Raw genomic sequence first — 27,882 nt, forward strand, 5'->3', positions numbered from 1 at the left:
CTGGTGTGTTTGCTGTCACAGAATTTATCATTTCTCATTGAATTTTTCTCTCCTTTGCCTAACAACTTTTTCCATATTTCCTGTAGGACTGTGAAAGACCAGGCAGATCTTGTTTAATTCTACACTGCAACTTAAGCTCACTACCTAAAGCAGAGTCCTGTGATATAAGTATCTACATGCTGCTGAATACTGAGATACTCAAGAAGGTACATGGTCTCCTTAAAGGTCGCCTTCAATGCCAATTTAATTGTGCTTATGTGAACCAATGAACTCAAAACTTGCATTTCTTCCTCTCTTTACTAGTGTGTGAAAAATAATAACGTTATCAAAGAAAATGGATCTACTTACTAACAGTGTATATAGAGGTGTTAATCCTAGTTCTTACCCATTACCCTTAAGACAGAAATAAATTTAGTTAAGAAATTTATAAATTGAAAAATGACAAATGAGACCCCTAATTGTGTGCATGGTGTTAAGGCTAGAGATTTCTGAAAATTGAATTGATTTCTGAAAGTTCGTTCTAAAAAATGTAAGTGAATGTAAACTGTGACCAGGTGTATATATTATCTTTCTGTGTAAACAGAGACGTGGCAGCATTTTATCATTTTTACTTCAAATTATTATTATTCAAAGAAGATGCATCATGACCACATTAATGCTGAGCTTAACATTTGTGACAAGAAACAAATGGTTGCAAGTTAATTTCTGTCTTCTCTGAAGCCACTGAATGAGACAGAAAATCTTTTAAATTTTTTGTGATTTACTGCATTTTCCTTTACTTACAAAAATGCTGACTCTAATTCTGGCAAGATGCTGTAAGGTTATGAGGGAATAAGATAATTGGAGGAGAAAGCTGATAACATGAGCCTATTAAAATAAACCTGTCTTTCATAGTTGTCAGATTAAAAGCATCAGAGAGAGCCCTTATTAGAAAACAGTTGCTAAAGTAATTAATAGACCTGAGCTTTTCCAATTGAAACCATTAAATCTGTTAATGTTTGTTCGTATTTGAAAACAGGAAGTACAAGCAAGGCCACAAATTTCAGGTATTTGTTACATGCTTATAGAAATGCTGAAATATGTGAACAAGTAACTGAGTGCATGCAAAAGATGCTTCTGGAAAATTCAGACTTGGGAATAGCCAGGATTCATCCCATCTGCTGGGTCCCTTCTAAGATTGATTTTAGCAACACTCCTTTAAAAGACATACAGTGTTTACACATGTTTGAGTGTCACCAGTGCATGCCATTTTCTCCTTATTGTGTACCCTTCCCAAGGCAAACTGCATACAAGTGACTAATCTGTAAGTTGAAATGGCATCTTACTGAAATGTGCCTGTTAAAATGTACCAGGCGTTTTATTGGAGAAATACATATTAATGAGAGGAATTGTACAGTGAGTAATTAAGACATTTGCAGTGCACAGATTCAAATAAGAAGTTCTCCCCCTGGGATGTATTGTAGTTTATCTCAGTTTCTGTGTATCATTTTTCTGTTAACTTGAAAAACAAATTGGAACACTTTTCACAGTGAATTTTGAGCCTGCCTGTGTCTTTGGAAATGTTCTGTCTTGCTTTTGTGGTAAATGTGGGAAACATTAACAAACCAAATACAAAGTATGTGTTTAAAGTCTAACATACCTGATTTTGATATGATCTGAAATAATGTGCTCAGGTATATCTGTCTGTTATGAGCATAAAGTATATATTTTCAAAGCAGAGTTGTAGCAGGCTGGTACTTAACTGGGTGCAGCCCAGCCTTCACTAAGCATTATCTGGGTGTATTTATTACACTGGCAAATGTTTGATGGTTTGTTGTGCTTTTTTTGACCGGAGGATTGGTGCTTTTGTTGTTGCTTTTGTTGTTAAGTCCAGTTCTTCCTCTTTTTACTTCCCAGGACAGTTCATCAGTCATCCAGTTTGTCACAAGGGCGAGGTTGCAGGTGGACCATGACCTCAGAGTTGTGGAATTGCCCAATGGGAGCCCAGAAGAAAAAACAGTGAGTACACAAACCTGAAGAGAAATGTTTCCTTATCCTGGTGGGCTGGAAATCACTGAGAACTCTACACAAACTGGAATTTGTGCCTGGGCTAGCCCACAGGAGTGCCCAGGCTTTGTCTGACTTCACTGTGTTTTTGAACTCTGAACTGTGAACTGTGTTTTTGTGATTTGGCTCTCTGTGTTAACCACGTCAACAGAGAGAATGATGTTATGTCAAACCAGAGGGATCTGTGTTGTACTAGCTAAAATACCCTTGAGGTATTAATGCAAAAATTAGGTTTAGGTCCTGATTTAGGGTTAACATTTGCTTTAATCTAATTCAAATTTCCCTTGAAAACCTACAAGAGACTTGAAACCTCAGCAATGTCTTTTCACATGTGCCAGAATGAAATATTTAGAAGTGTTAATGATATTTTGGGAGCTGTGAAAATGCAAAAGGGTGTCTAAACTTGCAGAAATTAATTTTTTTTTTTGTGCTGAACTGGTAAAAGTAAAATACGAGCTGATACCACATATTGTGTTGATCTCCCTCTTCCTCCTGAATCTTCTGTTCCTACTCTGTCTCCTACCTTTTTGGTGCCATTGGTCTTCCTTCCTTTTGTTATCCAAAAGTCTGGCAGTTCACTGCTCCTGCTGTGTCTCAGTGTCCATCCACCTGGCTGGCACCAGTTCACAGCCTCTTGTCTCCTACAAGGGGGTCAATCTGCATTTAAATCAGTATCTTAATCTGCAGCTTGCAAACCCAGATACTTGCACCAGATGTATCCTTCAACTATCATGTCTGTAACTGTAGTCTTGAATTTCTGTTTCATTAGACCTGTCAGAAAAAGGAATTCTTTTATATGACAGGAACTTTTTTTTCCCCTTCTGTTTTATTTTCATTGTCACGTTTCTGTACCATTCTATACAATAGGCTTGGAAGATAAAATGAAAAACATAGTTAACCATTGCTGGGAATGTGCCTTTTAAGTGGCCTGCAGTCCTGAGTGTTAATGCATTGCTTGGCCTCTCCTTAGTTCTGCATCTTGCACAGAACACATCTTGCAATTGTATGGCAAAATTTCATTAATGACTGAAGCAACACCTGACTGTGATACCCATAGCCCAACTGAAATGGAAGAAGCCAGTATCTCTGTGAGAAATGCTTTCAACTGTAAAAGGTTTTAGAATATCTAAGAATGATAGGTACACTGTAAAACGTGTCAGATTGCCATTTTTTAATGTTCAACATTTAGAAATACTTTTTTGTAGAAATGCAATCTCTGCTGTATTTCATTGCTATCTAATGCTTAGAGAAAAAAAAAAGAAAATTAAGCAAAAAAATAAATTGTCCTTTTCCTATTCTCAGAAAACCTTTCATCAAGCCATGAGTTGCATTATAAAGCACACTCTGTGTGTGTTGGGAAGCTCTCTTGATCTTCAAATGAGCTTGCTTCCAGTTCCTGGGAAGCCCCAGCTATAAAAGAGCATGTTTGGCATGTTGTAGCCATGCAACATTAATCTGTAATTTCAAGTCTTATGTGAGTGCCATTTCCTCTCTGCTTTATGGTATTTCCATATGCCAGCTTCAGTATTGCTGGATGTTTTGCACAGGATCATGTTCAGGCAAACATTTAAGATATGGCTTGGCTCAAGGTATTAATTTTTCTGTGTTCTCTTCTTGAGGAATGTAGAAGGGAAGAGTAGTTGTTGCAAGCCATGACTATTTAGCTGAAAATAGAGGTGGAGAAAGAAAATGTCTTCGTTCAAACTCCTCTCTTTTATAAAGCCCATCCTGTACTCTTCATTGACCAGAGAGTGCTGTATTGTATCCATTTGGATAGCAACTCCTTCTGTACAGTTGTGCATGGACTTCCTATGAGACTGCTTATGACAGTGTTCCCTAACATTTCTTAGACGCTTTATCATGCTCAGATTGAAAAGCTTTTTGCTTTCTATGGCTAAATGTGAGCTTATTATCACATTCAAATGGTTCTTAAAGACCAGGTACCATTATTTCAATTGGTGCTTTTACATTATAGTGTACAGTATCAGAGTACAAACTCTCTGTGAAGAAGATAAATGGAGAAAGAAAGAAAAAATGGAAAAGAAAGGCTGATATTTTTTATGATAGTGTAAGAAATACCAGTGGACCACCCATACAAACACCAACTCTGTCAGAAACTTCAATAGACAATTTGTAAGGGAGATACAAAAGTGTATGTGAGTATCTCAAAGTTGGATAGTAGGCTGTCTTTGAAATTAACCCATTTTAAAAAATATATGCATTTGTGCAATTCTCAAAAATAATTTCTCTGGCTTTGGTACGATTTTATGTGATTTTTGGTTCTGATTACAATAGGCTGCTTGAGCTCTTATATTAGACAAATCACATTAAGAAGGTGATCAGAGTTTGGATTTGGCTCTGTGATGACAGTGGTATTAACATACGCATATATTGTCTGAAACTGATGGGATATTTTCAGGAGGCATACTTTATTTTCTTCATCATTTGAGTTTCCATGAAGGTTTGGCTCTCTTGTTCTTGGTCTGCGAGCAAAACCAAGAACAAGCTCCAAGAGAACACAGTAGGCAAATACCAGATCGAAGAATCCACATTTTCTGCTCACTGCTTGGGTGCAGGAAGAGGAGGAGTGCTCTTAAGGAGCAAAAGGACTGCCTTTGGAAGTGTGGAAGGAAGAATTAACTAGATTTTACAACAAAACTATTCAAATGCCTCTGAGTCTTCCTGTATTGAAAGTGAGGGGAGGCAAAGCTGACTGCATGAAAAGGCAACCCCAGATAAAATGTATGCAGATCCTGCAACACACTGTAAAGTGTAAGGCAGTAAAGCATAAGGCTGCTGTCTGGTGCTGTCCACTATGTACAGATATGCTCCATCAAGCCTTTGTACCTTTCCTGCCTTCTAGATAGAGTTCGTGTTCTTTTATTTCCAGCTCAGTCACTCCAGGTTTAATGCATATCCCGGGTATCCCAAAATGTTACTGTATCCCCTATATGCCGATGGCCAAAATTGTTACTGTCTCTTTAAGAACCTGCAACTAGAAACCAGAATGGGGAGGTGGTGTCCAGGGCTTTTTAAAAGTTGGGATACCCAGGCATGTTTCTCTCTCCCAGTTTGGCTTGCCGTTTGGCCTTTTCTGGCCTCTACTTGCAACAATAGCAAGTGGAGAATCTGCATTTTGCAATCAGAAACTGTTTCAGAGTAAATTTTGCAACACCTGTGAACAGCACTAAACCAGAGCTGGTCTGGTGCCGGGGCAGCACATGTTACTGCTCAAAGTCCCAAACCTTCCCAAACCTTCCCAAACCTTCCCTTCCCAAACCTTCCCAAACCTAACCTTCCCTTCCCAAACCTTCCCAAACCTTCCCTTCCCAAACCTTCCCTTCCCAAACCTTCCCAAACCTTCCCCTTTTCCATTGGAGTAGTGACCTGAGACAGCAACTCCAAAAGTGGCAGAGTCCAGCAGGTGTCAGGAGGTGGCAACACTGATCCCACAAAATCCCGCTGGCAATTCCTGTCTGCCGCTGGAGCTGCTTCCTAAGCTCCTACCTCCATGGGAGGGTTTGCTGCCATTTTCCCTTTGCCTTTAGAACCACACACTAAGCTGTGACATCTTAGAATGGATCACTCTGCAAATTCAGGTTTCTCTTTGTCCCTGGTGGGAGTCTGTGAGATTCAGCAATTTTGTAGCTGGAAATTGTCTACTGGGCTTTTTTTTTCCTGTTGCTGTTATGCTTGCTAATAATCAGTATTTTTTCCACTTACATCTACTAGTATTCAATTTCTCCCTTCTTGGTGGAAAGGGATTGGTTAAAACTAAGGGGGAGAACTCATTGTAGAGTGTTCCTGTTAAATTGTCCTAAACCAAGACCATGGAACACAGGCAAGTGGTTGTCCTTCATGGATTTTTTCTGCTTAGAATTTAGGTATGTTTATATTTGCAATGATAAAACAATATATTTTGGAGAAAAACAATAGCAAAAAAAAACCTTACAAAAAGTGAGTTTATGGTTGTGAAGACTTGGAAGGTGTCTTGGAAGATGCATATCTCTATGCAAAGAGATTTAAATGTATATTCATGGACCTAAGCTTTAGCTGTCTGCCTGCAGCATGGAAGACTCCTGACTTTGGCCTGTTCTCCATGTCTGTGTTGAAAGGAGCAGCCTATGGTACTGGACAGTGTTCATGATGTTCCAGCTGGTTTTTTTAATGCATGTGGGAATACCTCAGCAATCCACCACCAAGCTCTCATTTTTTACAAACACTCAGTATTTTAAGGCACCAGTTCTCCCCAGCTTACCTTTTTGATGCCTGGCTGGAGCTTCCTCCAGCAGCTTTGCAGCCTTCTTGCCAGCAAATTATTTGCTGCCTTATTGTTCTCGTCATGTTAAGTTATTCACTTTATTGTTTTACCTTTCCATTTGCTACTATAACATTCCTTTTATAGATTTTCTTGTTCTTTACACTGCAGTCTGTCAGGTAGAAGTATACCTTGGTAAAGGAATAGAATGCACAATAACAATAAAATACAGTTAATTTCCCAGGGGTAGAGACAAGCAGGTTGTGAGGAAACCTCATATTTGTGTTTTTTAAGAAAATACTGCTTTTCTTAGTATATGTAAATAAATAAATATGTAAAAGGGATGTGTATATATAATATATATATGTATATATATATAATATATATGTATGTACAGACATAAAGGATAATAGTGTCTTAATGGTGAAGTCCCTCCAAGCATAATAGTACTTGAATGGAAAAGTCAACCAGCAATGCAGTGGGTTTAGAAAATATAGGTGATAATACAGAAATACAGAAATAGAATAGCATTTTTTATGTCTGTGCCTTCCATGGTGCTGTGGCTCATGATGCAAGCACATAAAATTAATTTAATATACATAATAAAAAAAAAAAAGGAAATTTTTCAATTTGTCTTTTAAATCTTCTTTTACTGAAGTATGTTTCTTTTCTTTCGAAGTACCAGTGCAGTAGCCTGTACCTCTTCTGCTTTGACAGAGTATCAACTTTACTTTTAAAAATTCCTACTCAGTTAACTTAACTTCTTGCTTACATACTTTACTGAAATAAGGTGTTCTAAACGTTCTTAAAAACAAAAGTTCTGTTTCTTCATAGTTTGTTAACCAAGATAAAGCTGTCAGAATTTAGCAAATGTTTGGCACAGGTAGAAGATGAACTGGTAGGTGCTCTTGCACATCTGGGTTCAACATTGCAAAAATCAGTGTTTGGGTGGAAATCTCAGTTATTTTCCAGAAGGGCAGTTACACTGTGTAAAACCTGATTGAGGTGTGAGCTACACAAAGCTAAATGGCCAGCTGCACTCCCTCCTGGGCTTCCCCACTTTCAAATCCTGCATGTACAGTGCAAAATGCAAAAGATAAATATGAAACTGAAAATCCTCATGTCATCAAGACAGCAATGCTTTTCATGGTTTTCCCTGGCATTTTGTCAGAATACGAAAACAAACATCTAATCCACTCTGTATTTTGTAACTGCATTCTGTGAAACAGCTGCTGCCCCTACTGCCCTCTCTGGGCACACCCCTTATCTTCAGCATCACTTACTCTTTTGATTCCTGTCTTCTCTGTAGGTCAGTGCTGTGGGAAGTGTGCTGAACTGGAGGCTGTCTTGTGCCCCCCAACCTGTTAGCCACCCTGTAGAGGCTGTACTGCTGGAAAGGATAGGGAATACAAGTTTGCCCAAGAATGGCTTTTAGAGACTGCAAAATGGCCAGTGGGCCAAGCAGCAGGTGGTAGATGGTGTGCTTCTCTTTAGTACCAATTACCCTCTGCCTCCAACCTTCCCCAGAGATGGCTTGCTTCCCTGACATCCTGCCACTGACTGTATTGCCTTTTTTCTGACACTCCAGATATGCAATATACACTGACTGATACTTAAGAAGCTTCTCTGTTCAGCAAAATATCTTTAAAAGTCTGACAAAGCCTTTGTGCAATTATCTGAAATGCTAGCATTATTTTTTATTGGTTGGAGAACTGGTCCATGTTTGAGAGCTATTTTGAAAATTGTGATACTAGTTATGGGAATTTTGGATAATGCTAAATATGTAGAGCTTAGTTCATATCTGTTTGCTGTGTTTTCAAGTCTTGTTATGACACCAAAGCAAGGCCACTCATGGTCATCTTTGAAAAGTTGTGGTGATCAGGAGAGGTGTCTGAGAAGTATCACCCTGGTCTTCAGAAAGAGCAAAGAGGACCCAGGTCACTAGCAGCCAATCAATCCCTGGAAAGAGGAGTGCCTCATTCTGGAGGCCATCTCTATCCGTGTGGATAACAAGAAGGGGATCAGGAGTAGTCAGCATGGATTCACTAAAGATAAAACATGCTTGACCACCCTGATGGCCTTTCATGATGGGAAAACTACCTGGATGGATGATGGGAGAGCAGTGTGCACTGTCTACCTCAACTTCAACAAGGCTTTTCACACTGCCTCTCACAATGTCCTCATAGGCAAACTCAGGAAGTGTGGACTGGACAAGTGGACAACAAGTGGATTGAGAACTGGTTGAACAACAGACACTAGAGTGTTACAGTGGCACAACATCTAGTCGGAGGCCTGTCACTAGTGGTGTCTGCCAAGGTTTAGTATTGTTTAACTTGTTCATCAGTGACTTGGGGGAAGGGGCAGCAAGTTCACTGGCAACACAAAGCTGGGAGTAGTGACTGATACCTCAGAGGGCTGTGAAGCCCTTTGAAAAGACCTCAAGAGTTTAGAGAGATGGGCAGAAGAGAAAGGTCTTGAAGTCCAACAAAGGCAATTGCAGGGTCCTGTGCCTGAGGAAGAATAACCCCCTGCACCAGCACAGGCTGGGGGCCAAACTGCTGGAAAGCAGCTCTGTGGAGAAGGACCTGTGGGTCCTGGTGGAGAACAAGCTGTCCATGAGCCAGCAGTGAGCCCCTGTGGCCAAGGCAGCCAATGGGATCCTGGGGTGCATTGGGAAGAGCAAGGCCAGCAGGTGGAGGAGGTGATCCTGACCCTCTCCTCAGCACAGGTGAGGCCACATCTGGAGTGCTGTGTCTGGTTCTGGGCTCCTCAGGACAAGAGTGACATGGAGCTCCTGGAGGGGGTTCAGCGGAGGGCAACAGAATTGATTACTGGGAATGGAACATCTTTCCTGTGAGGAAAGGCCAAGAGAGTTGTGCCTGTTCAGTCCCAAGAAGAGATGACTGGGGAGGGGGTGTTGCTCATCAATATATATATATAAATATCTGAAGGAAGGGTGCCAGGAGAATGGAATCAGACTCTTCTTGGTGCTGCCAAGCAATAGCACAAGAGGCAACAGGAAGACACTAATGCACAGGAAGTTCCTACTGAATATGAAGAATAAGTTCATTACTGTGCAGGTGACCGAGCAATGGAACTGATTGACTAGAGAGGTTGTGGAGCCTCCCTCACTGGAGATAGTCCAGAACCATCTGGATGCAATTCTGTGCAATGTGCTCTAGAATGACTCTGCTGGAGCAGGGAGGTTGGACCAGATGACTCACTGTGGTCCCTTTCAACCTTACTCATTTTGTCATTCTGTGAAATGCCTGAAAACATCTCATGGATAGAAAAAAGCAGTGTATATAAATCAACTATATTCAAATTCTTCCTCCAGAAAAGCTGCTGTCTTAATCAGCATTAAATTAACCTGTGAAACTGAAATGAAGGCTGAGTGCTTCTTTATTGGAAAACTGATGAAATATAGTGACCCCCTTTCTCTCATCTGTGCCCCTTTTCTCTCATCTGTGCCTATAATTTTCATGGCTGTTTGCTAAGGCTATACCTGCTTATGGAAACAGAGAAATGTTTCTTGAGTGAGATCTTGAGAGACTGTCCTTGTCCCATCTCCCACTCAAAGAAGAGCTTTTGCCTGCACTCACTCAGAATCCCCATGGCTTTCTCTGAGGCTTGGACATCTGCGTGGTTGGAGGACACAGGGCATCTCTGGCCCCTGTACCAGTGCTGCCACCTCCTTCCTTTTGCAGACTTTTCTTGAATGCCCACCTTCAAGACTCATAGAAGTTGGGTGGTATTGCATTGCCTTTTCTTTCTCATAAATGAAGCTGTTTGAATAGGGTTAGCAGTGAATGAATGTGTTTTAGAGGTCTTTCATTCACCTTTTATCTTGGGATTGCATAATTCTATGTGACTATAACTCCTGGATTTTCACCTACTTTTAACAGTAAATTTTTAAAAAACCTGATTTAGCAGTTCATATCTACAGAATGGTTCTGGCATTTTTAAGTAAAGGTGGTGAAAGTGGTCCATGAAGGAGGGAGAAAAACTAGCTACTTTGTCTTGCAAAACAAAGCCAGACAAAGCAAATGAATTACCTTAAAAAAACCCCTGCTGCCTCTCTGCATTTGCTGGATATTAGACTGCAAAATTTAACATAGAAATAGCCCTTCTTGAGGAGAGACATTCTTGAGTTTTCCACTGAGGAACTAGTTTTGATTGAAATAAGAGAATGAAAATTCACAGTGTATATGAATAATGTAATTTGCTCCCATTGTCTTCTTGAGACAGATGGTGGGAAGGCTCTTTGTATTTTTCTGCCATACATGCAATAGAAAAAGAGAGAACAGCTCCCAGCATTTCCAGAAGAACCCATGACTGCGTGTGTCCTTGCCTCTTGCACAATGTGTCTTGTAAAGCACAGCAGGGATGATTTGTATTTAATAGTGATGTATGAGTTGTCCAGCTTTGTTAACAAGCAGGCTTGGTTTAAATGACAAATATCTGCCAAGGAAGGTGGAAACCTTCCTGGAATGCTGAGATGACCCCTCCCTCCAAATTACTGTGACTTCAAAAATTTCGGGGCTTCCAGGCAATATGGGAGAAGGAATAACACTTCTTTAAGAAGACAGAACAAACAACAACAACGATGATTTAAAAAACCCCAATAACAGAATTTTCCCATCCATTAAGCTATTTCCCCTCTGGTGTAGCTACAGCCTCAACAGGGGGTGATGCTGACTCAGGAGAGGCAGAGGATGTTCAGTTCCTCCCTCGCGGCTTCAGGGGGCATTCTGATACAAGAGCGGAACATCTCTGCTGGTGATACCAGCAGCTCAGGGGAGAGAGAGGGAAAGGAAAAAGAAAACAACTCCCCCAGGCACCCAGGCGAGCAGTGATGGGTCTCTGGCACGGTTAATTGGAACCAGGACACGCTGGGAAGCAAGGCAAGGCTTTGTCGGGATGTTGCACTGCCATACAGAGAGGAGGTCCGGAGGGGGCAACTCCGGCTTCAGGCGTCTCACCTCGTAGCGGCTGCGGGGAGGGGGTGGGAAGGAATAACTCCCCCAGACACCCACATGGACTGTGCTTGTCCCTCTCGGTGCTGGCAGCTGGCAAAGTCTCAGTCAATGGGGCAGCCAGGACTCTCTCTCTCTCTCTTGCAAGCAACGGGCTTAGAAGCAGGCGGCAGGCAGAGCTCCATGGCAGTGTTGAAACCACTGTGCAGGAGAGGTCCTAGGTGGAAAAAACCCCACATGACTGTCTCTGCTCCCAGCTAGGAAATGAATACTCCCACCCAGCTAAGAAACTCCAAACCCCCGTTCCCCTCCCCAAAACCATTTCAATGATATATCAGGGTGGTTGGCTACTCCTTTCAAGCCACCCCCAGCATCTCCCTGACAACAAATGGGAAGAAATTCACTTGAGAAAACCTAACCCACAGAAGCTCATAATGAATATTTCATGTGAAGCATCAGGGGGTATGGCTGGGCCAGAACATGATGAGTAAGACAAGCCATGCAAGATGTCATGCCAATCCCTGCCAATCCAAGGGATGGATATTTTCATGCAAAACTTTGTGCACATTTGATGCCCCAGCACCTGAACAAGCTCAGTGTTGAGGGTTGGCAGGGTAAGTGTTATGCTGGAGAGAAGGCTGATATTCTTTGGATCCAGCACCACTACTCAAAATCCACTTGAAAGCTTTAAATCCTTTGGGAAAAATTGATGGAAAGCACTAAATTAAGGCTGCATTCCTTATTTGTTTGACAGATGAAATACTATCAGTGAGGCCACCGTACAATGTGTTTAATAAGATAAGTACAAGAGAAAACAATACATATTCCAATTCTAAAAAGATCTTTTTCTAATTGCTTTGTAGGTGGTCTTTGAGGCTTTGCACAATCTGGAGCCTCGTGGGTATGTTGTCGGATGGATCATTGCCATCAGTTTGTTGGTGGGAATTCTCATCTTCCTGTTGCTGGCTGTGCTCTTATGGAAGGTAAGGTAACAGATGCAACATAAAACCAAAGCTAATCCCAGGGAAAAAAAAAAGCTTAAATTTATCCTTGTATTTAACCTCAATTTTCTTTAGGAACTGAATAATTGTTTTCTCCATTAGAGAAGTCATTATTCAGCAAAATCAATTTAATATACAAGCTTTTGTGAGGGACATGGGGGTATTAATGACATAGAGAAGAAGTGAAACAGTGGGGGTTTTTAGAGGCTGGTTATTAAAAGTTGAAACCTCTGATAACCATTTCAGGACAACGGAAGGTCTCTCTTATAAATCTACTGTTATATTACACTTCGATACATTGCATTTCTATGTTTTTATGATGACTGAGGTTCATGGATTTCAACAGTGTTTCCTGAAAATCAGGTTAACATTGCTTAACCAGCGAAGAGTGCATGTCTAGCAAAAACTATTGGTAGCTACTTTCCTAGAGATAGATGCCCTTGGGAGAGGAGTATCCAGCAATAAATTTTTCAGCTCCCTCAGACAAAGAGTTCCAGATCAGTAAAATGCCTTACCAGAACAAGAAGCATCTGGACCTGTTAAAAGACAGCTTTCACACCGTTCTGATAAAGTGCAATTCTTTTACCCAAGCACGATTACAAAGTAAAACTAGGCTGATGCACTTGCCAGCAGCCGTCTGGTGTGGTAAATATGAAGGGTAAGGAACTTCAAGTGTTTTCATTTTTCAGTTCCCTCTTACCAATCCATAATTTTAAAAGACTACAGTCAAGGTCATGGACTGTCTTTGAGAGAAGTAAATCTCAAATGCACACATGGGAACAAGTCCAGCATTATTTTGCTTCCCATGGCAGAAATCCAGGAGCCTGACTTGCACTGTTTAGCAGCATGTGTACTGCAGGCTCTGCTAGCCCACTGTGCTGGGACAGGAGGCCACAGCCCCAATGTGCTGGTCATATTGCTTCATAGATCATGAAGCTATAAAATGGATTTAGAAACCTAAAACTGGCCATGCAATTCTTATTTTAAATTATATAGATATGTGAATAGTTGGGTTATAGATTATATGCTACATCATATAATATATAAATTTTATATGGGTTATGGATTTAAAGTACTTTTATAACCAGTTTTGAAGATTTTTAAGTATTTACTGGCCAGGTTCATTTGGAAAACAATGTCTGACCACGTTCTAGAATATCTCATAACTTCTGTTTCTCTGGCATTTAAAAAATACTTCTGCTTTCTGTGTCAGAAATAGTAAAAGGAAAAAAATGTTCAGGCAATTAAGATGGAAGAATAACCGTGAGAATGGAAAAATGTGAGACTGGAAGAGGCCCAGGGTTTATGTCTCAATGACACATAGTTTTGATAAAGGACATATTGCTGCTAATACCTATAGGACTGATCTCATATTACTCATTTCCTGTCATAAAAAGGCATGAAATGAACTGTTTGAAATTGTGCAAGATAAGAGAAATATCACCCTGTGAGTCTTCAGGTAAAACTTGCACAAGTTCAATTCTTGGTCTCCACTAGAGTTAATACAGTCCTTTGCTTCTTAATCTTGATACTTTGAGCTCTTTTATATTTTATAGGGATCACTCAGTACATGTGGAAAAACTGCCATTTTGTTGCATGAAAGCTTTGAAAGAAATTCCAAGTAACAGTACCAAATAGCTATAAGTAGGGTTACAGAGCTGTTTTTGCATGCACATGTGCTGAGGGAAAGGAAGTTGAGGTGCCTTGCCCAGAGTCAGACATGATGGTTGGGCTTTGCAAGATGAGCTCCAGTGCTTCATCTACAGGTTTGCATGATTACTAAAGGATCCAATAATTTAAGGTTTGATTTTAAAGTTGATTAAAACTGTGTAGCTGCTAGTATCAGCCAGTATTTTAATTTATTGTAGTTTGATACATAAATATATATAAGTAATACTTTGCACTCACTAGTTACTCTATTTATTAAAATTATGGTAATATTAAAGTTGAAATAAAGCTGACATGGGAAAGTTGCAGTCCTACAGAGGAATCTTAATTGTCTGATTGCAAATATTTTTTAGACAAAATTGGCCAAGTAGATCCTACAGTCATTCCTAAATTTTGTGTGTGAAGAAGTAAAAAAATTCTCAACTTTGTATTAGGATTTAGTTTATAAATCTGGAATGAAATAACAGATTTTTATTACGCAGAGATTTGGATATCTTAGAACTGCCAGTGAGAACAAGAATTTACCCAAATTTCAGGACTAGATTATAAAATAAATTATATTTTTATTAGAAATTAATTATAGCTAAACTGTGGTGCTGGAAGGCAGCTGTTTACACAAAAAAGAGCAGGAGCTGAAGCAAACTCATTGTAACAGAACTGAGCACTGGCAGCAGTGCAGAGTGTGCTGGCAGCACCCATGTCTCAGCCCTGTGTGGAAAATAGGCTCTTGCTGTGTGCACAGCTACACCACAAGTGGCACTACACAATGGACAAACCTTCAAACGTGATGATGTTTTGCAAATGGAGTAAACAGTTCCTTAAATTTGCAGAAGAATACTAGAATACATGTAAATATTTCACATTACACACTGCTAGAATTGATAGCATTAGCAGGAGTGAGATCTCAGGGACATTCCAGCACAAAATTCTGTTTTAAATCAGAATAGGTTTACTGTGCATCACACTAAGATGAGGATGGTAATTATTTCATTATTTGTAGATCTAAAATTGCACAGTTTTGGGGGTTCTTGTCAGTGGAAATAATGTTAATTCTTTTTTTCATTTCAAATAAAAGCTTACTTATTCATGTCCAAAATCATAGCCATGTTTATACTCATGAAAAGCTTTTCAGCATGAGCTTGATCACTTTTTGAGTGGCTTTGCCTCTCTGTTTGTTTTCATCCTTCATGTAGATGTTGTGCTTTCCCTGGTTTCAGTGCATACTGATTCAGAGGGGCTGGGCAGCTTTTCCCTGACTTCCACAAGATGCCATGCATAAGGCAGACTGGCAAGGATTGCCCCAATTTTGCCTATTTTGTTGGACAGCCCAACCTGTGGCTTTTTCTGTCTTGTTCATTTTTCTGGATAATTTTGTGCAGGCATCTGTGGGGACATGCTCTCATACTTGCCAGATTCTCTGCAGCATGGCTCATTCTCCACACTCCTGCCTCACCTGTTCACACTCCTGGTCACCTGTTGGCAGGTGGAGCAGGAGAAGCTCTCATGCTGCTGTCCACAGCAACACATTTTGCTTTTTTATGTGGAGATTGCCCTATACCCCTTTGGGGGCCTCCAGACTCTTGTGGAAAGTGGAGCAGGAGAGGAGGTTGCTTTTCTTCAGGCCAGCTACCCTCATGCTGTGGTTTCACAAGCAACAATTCAGGAGGGAAAGGCAGTGATGGCTGGTTTATTTTGGCGAGTGCTGTCCCAAACACACTTCTCTCAGGTGTCAGGACTGCAGCAATGTGTCAGGATAAAGTCTCCTTCAAGCATAGTGTATTTATGTACATGTAGACCAGGTATACACTGTGCAAATACAAAACTGAAGCATAATATAGTGTAACACGATGAATATTCTGTTACAAGAAATAATTACACAATAAATATGCTTTACAATGTTTTGGATTGAAATTCTGACATTTGAACTGGCTTGCATTGTGAAGTGAATTATTTAATCCATATCATTTTAGATTAAGCACACAGAAAAAACAAAATGTTATCAAAGAGGGAATGTGTAAGTGAGCACCAGGCTAGACAGTTTGAGCAGTGATCCATGGAGCCAGTTGTGCAAGTGATTTTCAAAACAAGGATTTTATATTAATTTATGTTCACTGCAGCAACATTATTTTGTTTCTCTGTGGTATGTTTAACACAGGAGAGGGACTTTTATCAAAACTTATTTATCTTGACATTAAGCATGTCACTGAGCTGAGCCTGTCTCTGTGGTGTACAATCTCTGACTTGTCTAAAATGAGGTTTCTAGCACTGCTTTCTGGATTCCTGGGTCAAAGAATTGACCTCTACATGTCCCTTATGTAATAAGAACCTTCTCTTTATGAATTTTTGAGAGGATTGTGGAGAGGAGGACAAGGAGAATAACACCCACATATGTTGTTTTTTGACTAGCCAGAGGGTTCCTGCTCTTCAGTGTGTGCTACACATTAGATTTTTATCTTTTATCTCAAAATGAGAATTTGAAGAGTTTTTTTTTCTCAGATTTTAGGAGAAATAATTGTGACTGCATAAGTGTCCTTGAAAGAGCACTTGTAATCCCCTACACAGAGTAGTTGCCATTGCCTCACATATTGTTTCAGTAGTCAGATGATATCTAAAGTTAACCAAGGCTAAAGCTAACTTGAATTTCATCTATGTAGTAAAACCAAAAAAAATTTACCCTTTTTGGAAGGAGGTGCTTTCTCTTACTTAGAGCCTCAAACATTAAGTCTTTTTAAATGGGCCAAAACATACAGCTCCTCATGTTCCCATAAAAGAAAAAAAAAATACTCTTAAACTCTGCACCTAATCTTTACCAGTGGTTGCTCTGTATTCTTTGTTACAAGCCCCAAAACATTTTCTCTCCCTTTCATTTACAGCTCAGGTGGCAGTGTCTACTGTTTCCTGAGTAGTCATCACTCCAACCCCCTTTCCTGGTGGCCAGGTTTTGGAGTAGTAGCTCTGCAACAAAATAAAACTGGTTTAAAAAAAAAACACAAAAAAGCCTCCCCACAACAGTTTCCCTCTGAGGTGCATAAGGAAATACAGTTCCTATCATTTATTTTTATTTATTATTATTATTATTATTATTATTATTATTATTATTATTATTATTATTATTATTATTATTATTATTATTATTATTATTATTATTATACAGTTATACAAAATATCTTTGGATTTCAGTGCAGGGGAGTAGTGTGGCTATTATACATACATACATACATACATACATACATACATATACACACACACATATATATTCATGGTCATAAAATCAAGGTTGAAAAAGACTTCCAAGATCATTGAGTCCAACCTTTGATCAATCTCCACCTTGTCAACTAGACCAATAGCACTAAGTGCTACATCTAGTCATTTCTTGAGCACTATGAGATAGTGACTGTACTGCTTCCCTGGGCAGCTGTTTCCAATGCTTAACCACCGTCCCAGTGAAGAAATTCTTCCTCGTGTCCATCTGGAATCTCCCCTGGCACAGCTTGAGGCCATTTCCTCTTGTCCTGCCCCTAGTTGCCTGAGAGAAGCAGCTGACTCCCCCTTTGCTACAGCCTACTTCCAGGTAGACTAGTAGAAATCAGTAAGGTCTCTCCTGACCTTTCTTTTTTCCAGACTGAACAACCCGAGCTCCATCTATAATACACTCCTTATATTATTTATTCTTCAGAATAAGACCCTTCATCAGTTTTATTGTCTCTGCTCATGATTTGTGCCAGCATTCTCAATGTCTGTCTTGAAGTGAATAGCTCAAAACTGGGCACAGTACTCAAGGCACAGCCTCAGCAGTGCTGAGTACGGGAGGACAGTCACTGCCTTGGTCCTGCTGGCCACGTTATTGCTGATACAGGCCAGGATGTCATTTGCCTTCCTGGCCACCTGGACACACTGCAGGCTCATTTTCAGCCAGTTGTTGACCAGAATCCTCAGGTTCTTTTCCATCAGGCAGTTTTCCAGTCACTCTGTCCCCATCCTATTGTTCTTACATGGGGTTGTTGTGACCAAAGTGTACATTTATATATATGTACATAAACACATATGTACATATACATATACTTCCCATCTCTAGCTCTGTCTCTCTCTCTCTCTCCCCCCACTCTATTTATATATAATCTTTCCAGTAAGAGTATATTTCGATTTTTAAAATGTCCCCCAGCTGGGTGTAATAGCTATATAAATTTGAATGCTGTTTTTAGAGAAGTCTATTGAAACTGAGTGGTATTTCATATCTGAGGTGAAAAGTTGTTATGTCTATTCTGAGTTCACATGCTTCTTCCTTTCTGTACATATCATTCCAAGAACAAACCATTATGTACTATGCTAAAGCCAAAAATTAAGAGTCATAATTGCTGTTCAGATAAACAAGGCAGTCAGATCAACTTGCTGTGAAAGCACTTACTAGGCATTACTGGTGGGAATGGTGTATTTCACAGCTGTGCTTGTTTGAAAGCAAATCAGAGGAAGAATTAGCTCCACACAAATATTTTGTGAGAGACTCCAAATCAGAACTACAATTTACTAGGAAAATTACAGTAAAGGCAGTAGCACAGAAACACTGTCTTAAACTGACAAAGTCAGAATATGACCTGATACCCTGCTGGTCATGGTGGTGGTAGCAGTCCAATTAAACTGTGACTGCAGTACTGCTGGAGTCATGGATGTGGTCTTGTCAAAGCAGTGATCCTTTAGAAAAGGTCTGGTCCTTTTCTGGAGGTCCAGTGGTGGTTATCAAGAGCTCCTGTCCTCTGGGAATGCAATGGTATTCCAAGCCTCAGATTATATCCAGGAATGCTTGGTTCCTCCCTCAGGGCAGGGCATCTCACAATGGGATGATGGATTCTGTGAGTGATGCTGAGAGATGGGTTAGCAGAGATGGACTCCCCAGGGTGGCTCCTGCTTCCCCAAGGGAGTTATCAGGGCTGAGTCATGGAGGAGATAAAGAACACTGCTCCATCCATTTTAACACCTTATGTAAATGGTAGTAGAATATGTTCTTTTGGTTGCATCTTACATTGCAACCCAAGAGAACAGACCACAAAAGTCTTCCCTGCAGAGATGTAGATGAATGTGCCAGTTGCCTTGGAACTTAAGAAGTCTATATTTCTTCTAATTTATTTATTGGTTTTTTTCTTCTTCATTATCTCTCCTTTATTTAAATACATGTCAACACTATATTTTCAAACTTACTTCTAAGTTCCTAGCCTCCTTTTCCTCTATTTTTTCAGGCAGTCTCATTCACAAAAATACGATCTCTGTGTGTAGCAACCTAAAATCCCATACTTGTCTGTCCATAAAAACTGCAAAAAGTGTCTTTGTTTGGGTTCTCTGAAATTCATCTTTCTGTAGTCCTTGAAGCATCGCATTCTCTACAGTTTTGTGATAAACTTTTCAATTTTATTGCTTTTGTTGTCCACTTATCTAGTTGCTTCAAGTAATTTGCTACTTGCTATCTCACATATAGGCTTCTCAGGATACTATTTTTTTGATACACACTAGGGCAGTAGACCTAGAAAAAGCTTTTTTCAATATTATCCTGTTACAAATATTAAAATGCAGTCAGGTGATAATTAACTTCTGTGATTCAAGACCAAGCCTGTATTACCTCCCAAACATGGACAGATTTTCATATTGTATAATATCTAGGAAACCTTGAGGAGAAAATGGGACAATGGAAGTGGTTGGCTGTCTGTACAAATAATGAAGTTTTAACCAAGCAGAAGCTGAGTGGATCATTTTAAGTCTGCTTATTTTCTTAAAGAACGATCAAACTTGTTTTATTTTTTCCTTTTCCTGAAAGCAAGCACCACAAAATTTTTGTAGACCCATGGCTTTCTGAGACCAAAAGGGCTTGTGTTCTTGCAACAGTGACTCAAACTTCGGGTTTTCTACAGCTCATTATGCCAGTGATTGGCTGTGCTTTTTGAATTCTTACTGGATGTTGCAGAAAGATTGAGTTTGATAATCTTTTATTTGTTCTTGCACAAGTAAGTGGTTACTGCTGCTGTTACAGCTAAAACACTGCCTTCACCACTGAGCTTGCTGGCTGCCATGTAATATTTGTTCACTACCCTCAAGAGAAAGATTAGCAACATTTCAGTGGTGATATGTGTCCAGTACTTGTAAAATGCCTTCGTTATCTTTCATGATAAAATGAGCTGTGCAAATTTGCAACAATAATGTTGTGACTGGATGTTCTCTGTGGTCTCAGTGTCCTCCAAATGAGAGCTGTGCATGGTACATATAAATTTAATCCACTGCAGAGTGAGGTAGAGTAGTAGTTCAGAATGTGTTTCAGCAAAGATGAAAGATAGCCGTCATTTTCAGGAGTCTAAACAAGAAAAAGAATGTACATGTACACCAAAAATTGCAAATAAGTACCTAAGATTCCAAGATTTCCCACTACCAGAACACAATATGTGTATTATTGGAAGTCATTTGCATCTCTCAGTCCCAAATACCAATAACAGAGCTAATGTGATTTGTCTAGTCTCAATTCTGTCTTTAGGCTTAGTGTTACAATGGGAAATACTGTATTATAACTTACACCAGCCACAGCCATTTCCTTTAGGTTTGGCTAACCCATGAGGGGTGACTTATTCTGGCAATTGTGAACTTTCATTCAAGTATTTTTGACAGATCAAATATATCAAAGTATGACTGTAAAGCTACTTTTTATTGATTACAGAATGGTCTTTAATATTTCGTCTCTGGTTTTAAAACAAAACAAAAAATATTTCAGTAATGTTTCTTTCTTTTCTTTGAAGAAGAAATGAAAAATATGGATTGAGATATATCTTAAGTTAATTGTGTTCACAGAAATTATATCTTTAGTTACTGTCCTATTCCCTGTGAGATTTTAGAAGACAGTTTTATCTGGACGTATCTGCAGTAGACATTGTGCTCTTTCTCAGTTTTGAGAGCGATAATCAGAGAGGAACTTATGTTGATGGCTGTATTCATTCTACAACTTTTTAAAAAACAAACTATATGGTGAAATTTTGCAATAGGGAAAAATTTTAAAACTATTAAACTATCTAAATGTTGGCCAATTCTCTTTTTAATTACACTTATAAATATACTGGTAACATCTGTCTTGCAAGATACTGTACATAGTTACTATCCTGCAAGATGCAAGAAGTTTGTGCTTTCATTAAACTCAGGTTACCCTAACTCACACTGAAAGATTTTTTTAAGTCCAGTCACTGGAATTATCTTAATTTTTGAAGTACTGTGAATACCAAGTCCTTAACAAAAGATACTATGTATGCACAAATTAATCAAAGCCTAGATGAATAAGTCTTCTCTGATTCAGCCTAGTTGGTATCTACATGGTAAAGATATTCCAAGGGTAAATAACAGAACTAACAGCTCTATTCACTATTACTAAGTAGGTCCATGGAAGCTATCTGAATAGCTCCTGGGAGAAAAGTTGCACAAGGATTGGTTAGAGGAACAAATTACTGATGAATGGGGTGACACTCTGGCATCAGCAACAAAGGCAAGGCATGTTGTATTAAAAGACCCTAATGTATTAAATTAGATTATCTGTACTGGTGTCCCTCTCTGTTGTGCAGTTAACTGTTTTGCATACCTAAATGCATCTTTTCCATGCTGCTGCTAGTCTGAATTATGCATCTATTTTGAGGTACCAAGGCTTAATTACAGGTTTCTTGATATTTGGTCTTTCATATAGGTATATAGCATTTAGTTAAAATAATAATTTATTTAATGGTCTCTTTAGGTAAGTTTATTAATTGTTAATGCTCTTATAAAAAAAAAAGTTTATCTTATTATTTCAACATTACAAAGTAACTACCTAATAAAATGCGTGTTTAAAAACTATGCTTTTTTTAGTACTACAACATGTGAAATAAATTTAATATCTATGGAGGACTACAGACCTTCTCCCATATACCAGCAGTAAGCAAGAAAGCTTAGCCAGGTTAGATGAAAATAAGTTAAAAGTTAAGGGTTATTTTGTGTACATTGCTAATACTTTTGTGCCATAGCAATGTCTATCAGTTGCAATGCATTGGGATCAGATACAAATAGTAGGTATCAAATCCTTCCACAGTAGCCAAACAAAATGTTTGCAGAGGAGAACTTATGTTTGAGCAAGCTGTTGAACTTATCTTTGCCTCAGTTCCCTGGCTGTATAAGTATATATGTCATTGTGTTAATTTACAAAGTGTATATTATATGTGTGTTTTGTATATTATATATGCGTACAGCCATTTGTTGAATGGTGATGTTTGAATCACATTCTTTTCTTGTACTTGTTTCATTGAGCAAATGAGGACCTACATTACAAGTAAGTTGAGGGATTTGCCTCTCATAAAATCAATGAAAGACTGAATAATCAAAGCCAGACCTCCTGAGTCCTCATGAGCTTACTTTAGTTACACTCTCGTCCTTCCTCCAAAATGCACGTTTTCTTCTTTAACTATAGACAAGACACATGACTCCTCGCCAGACTTGCCTCTTCCTCACATGGTGACTCAGGATTGATAGTTTGACAGTTCTTGGTGGAAAACATGATACAAATGACCCCTTTGTACTGTGGCAAGCATCCTTTAACTGGGAGAAAGGATACACTGCATCCTCTTGAAACTGATGGCTTGCCAGAATCATCCAGGGCTATGCAAACCCAAGTGCAAAGTGTTTTTGCCTTCCTTCCTTCTTGTTGATAGTAAAATGAGATATGCTCAGTTACCAATGGTCGATCTCTACATGGTGAAATATTCCATGCTTCCAATCTCAACAACACTGCTTTGTAGATGTTGGGTGTGTTGCTCCTCTGCCAGCTGGTGGCATCTTAATGGGGTGAGGTTCCTGGCCCTGCTTTGACCCATGATTAGCTGCATATTTTTCTAGCTGTGGTACTGTTTATGTGAAAGGAAAAGTGCCCAAGTAGCGCACACCAAAAAAAAAGGTGAGATGTTTAAGTTAACTGTGAATAGCTTGGGGCGTCCTTCTAGATTAGCAATATGGCAGTAAAAGATTAATTATGTAAATACAGACTATTCATCAGGTATGACTGGACACTGTTTATATTAGATAAAAAAATTGTGTACCAGAGGAAAGACAGTTTGTGACTAAGGCACTGAACCCAAAGTATGTTGTCAATGTTCCCTGGGAGATTTTTTCAGTGGTTCTTATGTTTTATTTCTTACCCCTTTGTTAGTACTTACTTTGCTCTCTTTTCTTTTTACACATTAGCTTGTACTGTGGTCAGTAACCTTGTCGATAGAGTAGTATTGTTAAAAATCAGTATTTCTTGTGTGCAGTTTAACACCCAGCCTGCACTACAGAAACTTAGTTTTGCACATATTGTTCACAAACCTCTATTCCAAACTCAGTTATAGTCTTGAAACACTACCATAACTAAGACATAATGTTGTTTTTACAGCGATATGTGACTGTTATAATTTTTTTCTTAATCATTCTTCTGCAATCCATGTTTCAAGCTATTTCTCATTTTATTTGATTGGGAGAATCAACCTTGTTGGGCATGATAAAAACACTTTAGAAATTTTCCTAACAGTGAATAAAATAAAAGCAGAGATATTGCTTGTCCTCTGATCAGCTTTGTTTTCTTTTCCCAACTGCAAATTGAATTTTATTTTGTAATCTCATCACTCTTCAAACATATTTATAATTCGTATCCTAGAGAGATAGCAATGGGCCCATACTTCAGGATGTGTTGGCTAAGTGCTTATACTTTTGGAGTTTAGGAAAATATAAGATCTAGTAATTCAGCCTTTTGATATTCTAAAAGTAGCAGCAGAAAAAAACCCCGACAAGATAATTCATTGTGATGATAATTCAACAGTTTGAAATAATTTTTAACTGAAATTTTCCATTTTTGCGGATGCTTGAAGAACGCTATTCTATTTGAGTATTGTTAGATGTGATTTATCTGGGATTGAAGGGATTTAAATCTGGCATGGCAGTTAAAGGAAGTTGTGTATGGTAAAGACTTTAAATACCCGTGTTTGAATAGAAGACTTGATAGTGCTGTCACATGACAAGAAATAACTTCACAGTAATAGGTGTAATTTCCCATCTCAGACTAACACAGTTTTTGTGTTACTTTATTATTCAATATTGCCAGAAACATGTTTTCTGCTCAGTATATACTGTAGATGGCAGTAAGGTTATGCTACAAAAGGGTACACGGGCTAGTATAACTAAATTAAAGATGTCTGTAGAAACCTATGAGTGGTTTCAGATTTTGAAGGGACAAACAATAACCAGTCCTCTCTGGAGATGCTTCAATAAGTATTAGAGCTGCTGTAAGTAGGTGGTTTAGATTCAAAACCTGAAACCATCCACGGGTTTTATATCCATCCTTTAATTTAATTATTCTAGCCCATCTATCCTTTTCTCATTTCCTGCATTGTCTTTAGTGGATGGTGCCTACCTACTCTTCCCTTATAACTCTAGCTTTCCACAGTCTCTCTCTGTCTCCTGAAAATGCACTTTCTTTTTGCTCTTCTTCCCATGAGTGCCTTTCAAGCCAGGCAGAGGTTAACTGTTCAGAGCTTTCCTTGAATGGGGATGTGTGAACTCAGACTGCCTGATGGGATCACAATTCTGGAGCTGGGTATTTCTTTACTCTATACATACAACTGTATGTGTGTGCACACATGTGTGTGTCTGTATTTATGGAAAGCAAAATTTGGGAGAAATCAACAATATTAGAGACTCATTGCCCATGAAACTAGTGTTAGCAACCATTGGCCCACTGTAAACATCGATTCTACAAATGAGATCAATACTCCTGTGAAAGATGAGGATCTCTCCCTTCCTTGTTTGAAATTCAGGACTGAGTCCCAGCAGTGCTTTCCTCAATGGTTTTTCTCGGTTTTCTTAATGGCTTTGCATTAGCCACAGAAAAGGGACCTGGTGTCACTTCAGCCCCAGTGATAAAAGAGCTTGTAAATATTCAACTCTGTGTTGTATCAACTCTCCTGCTTTGGCCCAGTTGCCTGCCTCCTTATTACCCATCACTGTACATCAAATTCACTTGTTTTTCTCCAGCTTGCCACAGGTACTTACCAGCCTTCCCCATATGGGGAATACTGCTGTCCTTCTTGAATGAAATGAGTTAATTGTAAGGAGATAGATATGTGGGTTGTGTGGTCTTCTGTGAGACTATAACTATGTTGTGATTTCTTCATAGTGATTACAAAAAAATCTCTTTCTTGTAATGATAGGGATTTTATTACATTAAATGTAAATATATGTCACTGAAGAACAGTGTCACATAACAAAGGAACATCCTTATCTCTCGAGGATGGGAAATGTATCTAATCCCTCACCACTATTTCTGAAAACATTTTAAAAAATCCTTAGGGTCCAGCTTCTCTTTTTGCTTGCATTTAAGTCCTCCACATAATTTTAGAGTATCTACATAATTTACATCAAATAAACATAATTATTCATAGTGGAATCACCTCTAGATGTAGGGTTTCATGCTTCATTAATATTTATTACAGTTTTCAGCTCACTTTTTATCCCTACCAGAAAGTTATAGAACAGCATTCTTTATCCAGAAAAAAAAGTAGCAAAATACCAAAACCCTCATTACCAACTTTTAAAGACAATTCCTGAAGCAGATGTTTGGAAACAGACATTTTTTAATTAAAATAACAGTGGGAAATAGTTGGGGTTTGTTTGTTTGGCCCTCAAGGAAATTAAAAAGCCTTTCTATAATTTTGATTATAACTTCATAAGGAAGTTTTATTGTACCAAAGATGTGGTTGCATGAAAGATGAAAACCTTAAGGATTTAAAACCTGTTTTTAAAACTGGAAATTGAACTTCTCTTGGCAGTTTTGTTTTCTAATGCACAGAACATGTAGGGTCTGTTACAAAAACTGAGAATACAAAAAAAGCCACTCACATTTTCATAACATCTGCTCCCTGAGCATATGTAAGTAGTAGCAGCAGATTCCTGTGAATGAATAAATACCCATGATTAATCCAGCTGGAGCAGAACACAAAAGTAGTAGGCTCTTACACTTTTTTTAAAATTATCAATATAATTCACTTCCATTTTACGCTGAAAATCTAGAGAAACTTCTGCTATTTGCTTGCAGTCTCCACTGAGCTGAGTTCTGTTGGCATCACTGGTGAATTTTCACTGTGATTTTATGATGGTGCAATCTTGAGGATGTCTTCTCAAAATAAATTCTTTGCATTGGTATAGCTTCTGGATCCAAGTATAAAAATTACTAGTAAAGATGTATTTCTGCTAAAGAAAGAATTTGATCTCACTTCTGGAGTAAGTTTGAAGAATTGGGAACTAGAGAAACTCCTCTCCAAGTCTTGCTTCCTGAATCCTTAAAAACAGTGTTGAAAGAGTCTAGGAAGAGAGAAAATTCAACAGTCACTTCTGTGAGTTAATTTTGCAGGACAGGACCACCATTACCAATGCATTTGCATGTACATTGCAACAGATATAGCTTTGCTTATGGGAAAGATACTATGCTCACAGTCTGTGCACAAGAATGACTGAGAAAATGACTTCTAAGGTCTAATTCCAATTATCCAGGGGGACATTCAGGTCATGGGACCTTTGTAACATTGAGATCATGGGCATTTATATATATGTCTATCGATTGTGCATTTATAAAGTAGTTACAGGCGTTGTGGTTTAGGAATGGTATTCTCTAATTTAGTGCTCCCTCTAAAACCTTGGGCCTTTTGCTCCCCCCTGCCCCTACCTGCTCCCCTGTGGTGGGCTGGAGAGGAGTGGAAGCACAAAATGTAAAGATCACAGGCTGTGATAATTTACTGGAAACAGAAATGAGGTAAGAAAGCAAACAGAAGCAGCAACAATACTAATAACAAAAGCGTACAAAAGAAAGAAAGTAATTCACATGCAAAAGGCTCACTGAGGCCAACCTGGCCCAACCACATCCATGCTATCCCAACCATTCCCTCCAGCTCAGAACCAACAAACCTCATCATTCCCTCTGCCCCACTTACTCAACTGGAAGGAAATCCTTCTCCCCTGAAGAGATTATCTTCCCTCTGCCCCTACCAATGACATGAGGTGGTATAGAATAATCAGCATGTTCTAGCCATGCCTGCTCTGGCTACTACAAAAATTAACCCTGTCCTGGCTGGAACTAGGATATTACCCACCCTTTATTCTATACCATGAATGTCATGCCCAGATCCTGCACCTTCCAAGTCTATACAAATATGAATATGTATATGTATACATATATGTGTGTGTGCAGGGGGGGTTATGTATGTATGTACAAGCAGTATCATCATTTCTATAGTCAATGGCCATCCCTCTAAGATTCCTGTTGAGTTCATTTAGTCCATGACTCTGGATTCTATCCATCCTAAGTGTTTTCCAGGGTAGGAGGGCTGATGTGCTGTTGGGTGGTTGCAAGCTGCATCAGGAGTTCACAACTGGTGTGTCTGGAACAGTCCATACTTTTTGTCCATGGTGGTTATGGCATACAGTGGCAGTGTCATTCAGCAGCCAATATTACACAATTCAACATTATTCTGTTCTTACCAAAAAATCAAATCCTCTTGAAGTACACATTGTGTTTCCCTGTCCCTCTTCCTTACCCACCCTGTGCACCCAGGTCCTTCACCAAAAACAATCCCACAGATGGCTTTGCCTTTGCCTTAGAAGCAAGGAATTACCCAAACTGTGTTCCCTAAAACATATTCCTCATGTGCACCATGGGGAGTTTATCCCCTTCTCTGGTATGTGGAGGTTTTGATGGAGCAGGGCCAACTCAATTAGTAGAACGTCTAGTGTTAACTAACTAGGTGGCCTCTGCTAGATGTAGATCCCAATGTTTGAAGGTTCTACCACCCATTGCTTTGAATGTAGTTTTTGAACAGTCTGTTGTACCATTAAATATTCCCAGAGGCTGGTGCATGAGAGACAA

At 39.1% G+C, this 27,882-nt stretch overlaps 1 protein-coding gene across 1 annotated transcript in view; it reads left to right on the forward strand.

The window, feature by feature from the left end:
- ITGA9 (integrin subunit alpha 9) overlaps positions 1-27,882 on the forward strand; it is a 215,252-nt gene that overhangs the window by 178,503 nt on the left and 8,867 nt on the right. Inside the window, exons 25-27 of the mRNA XM_014877065.2 lie at positions 87-206; positions 1,897-1,998; positions 12,144-12,263. Coding sequence (XP_014732551.2) covers positions 87-206; positions 1,897-1,998; positions 12,144-12,263 — 342 coding nt within the window. The remainder of the gene's footprint in view (positions 1-86; positions 207-1,896; positions 1,999-12,143; positions 12,264-27,882) is intronic.

The sequence above is a fragment of the Sturnus vulgaris genome, chromosome 1, assembly GCF_052056855.1.
Source record: "Sturnus vulgaris isolate bStuVul1 chromosome 1, bStuVul1.hap1, whole genome shotgun sequence".
Lineage (NCBI taxonomy): Eukaryota > Metazoa > Chordata > Aves > Passeriformes > Sturnidae > Sturnus > Sturnus vulgaris.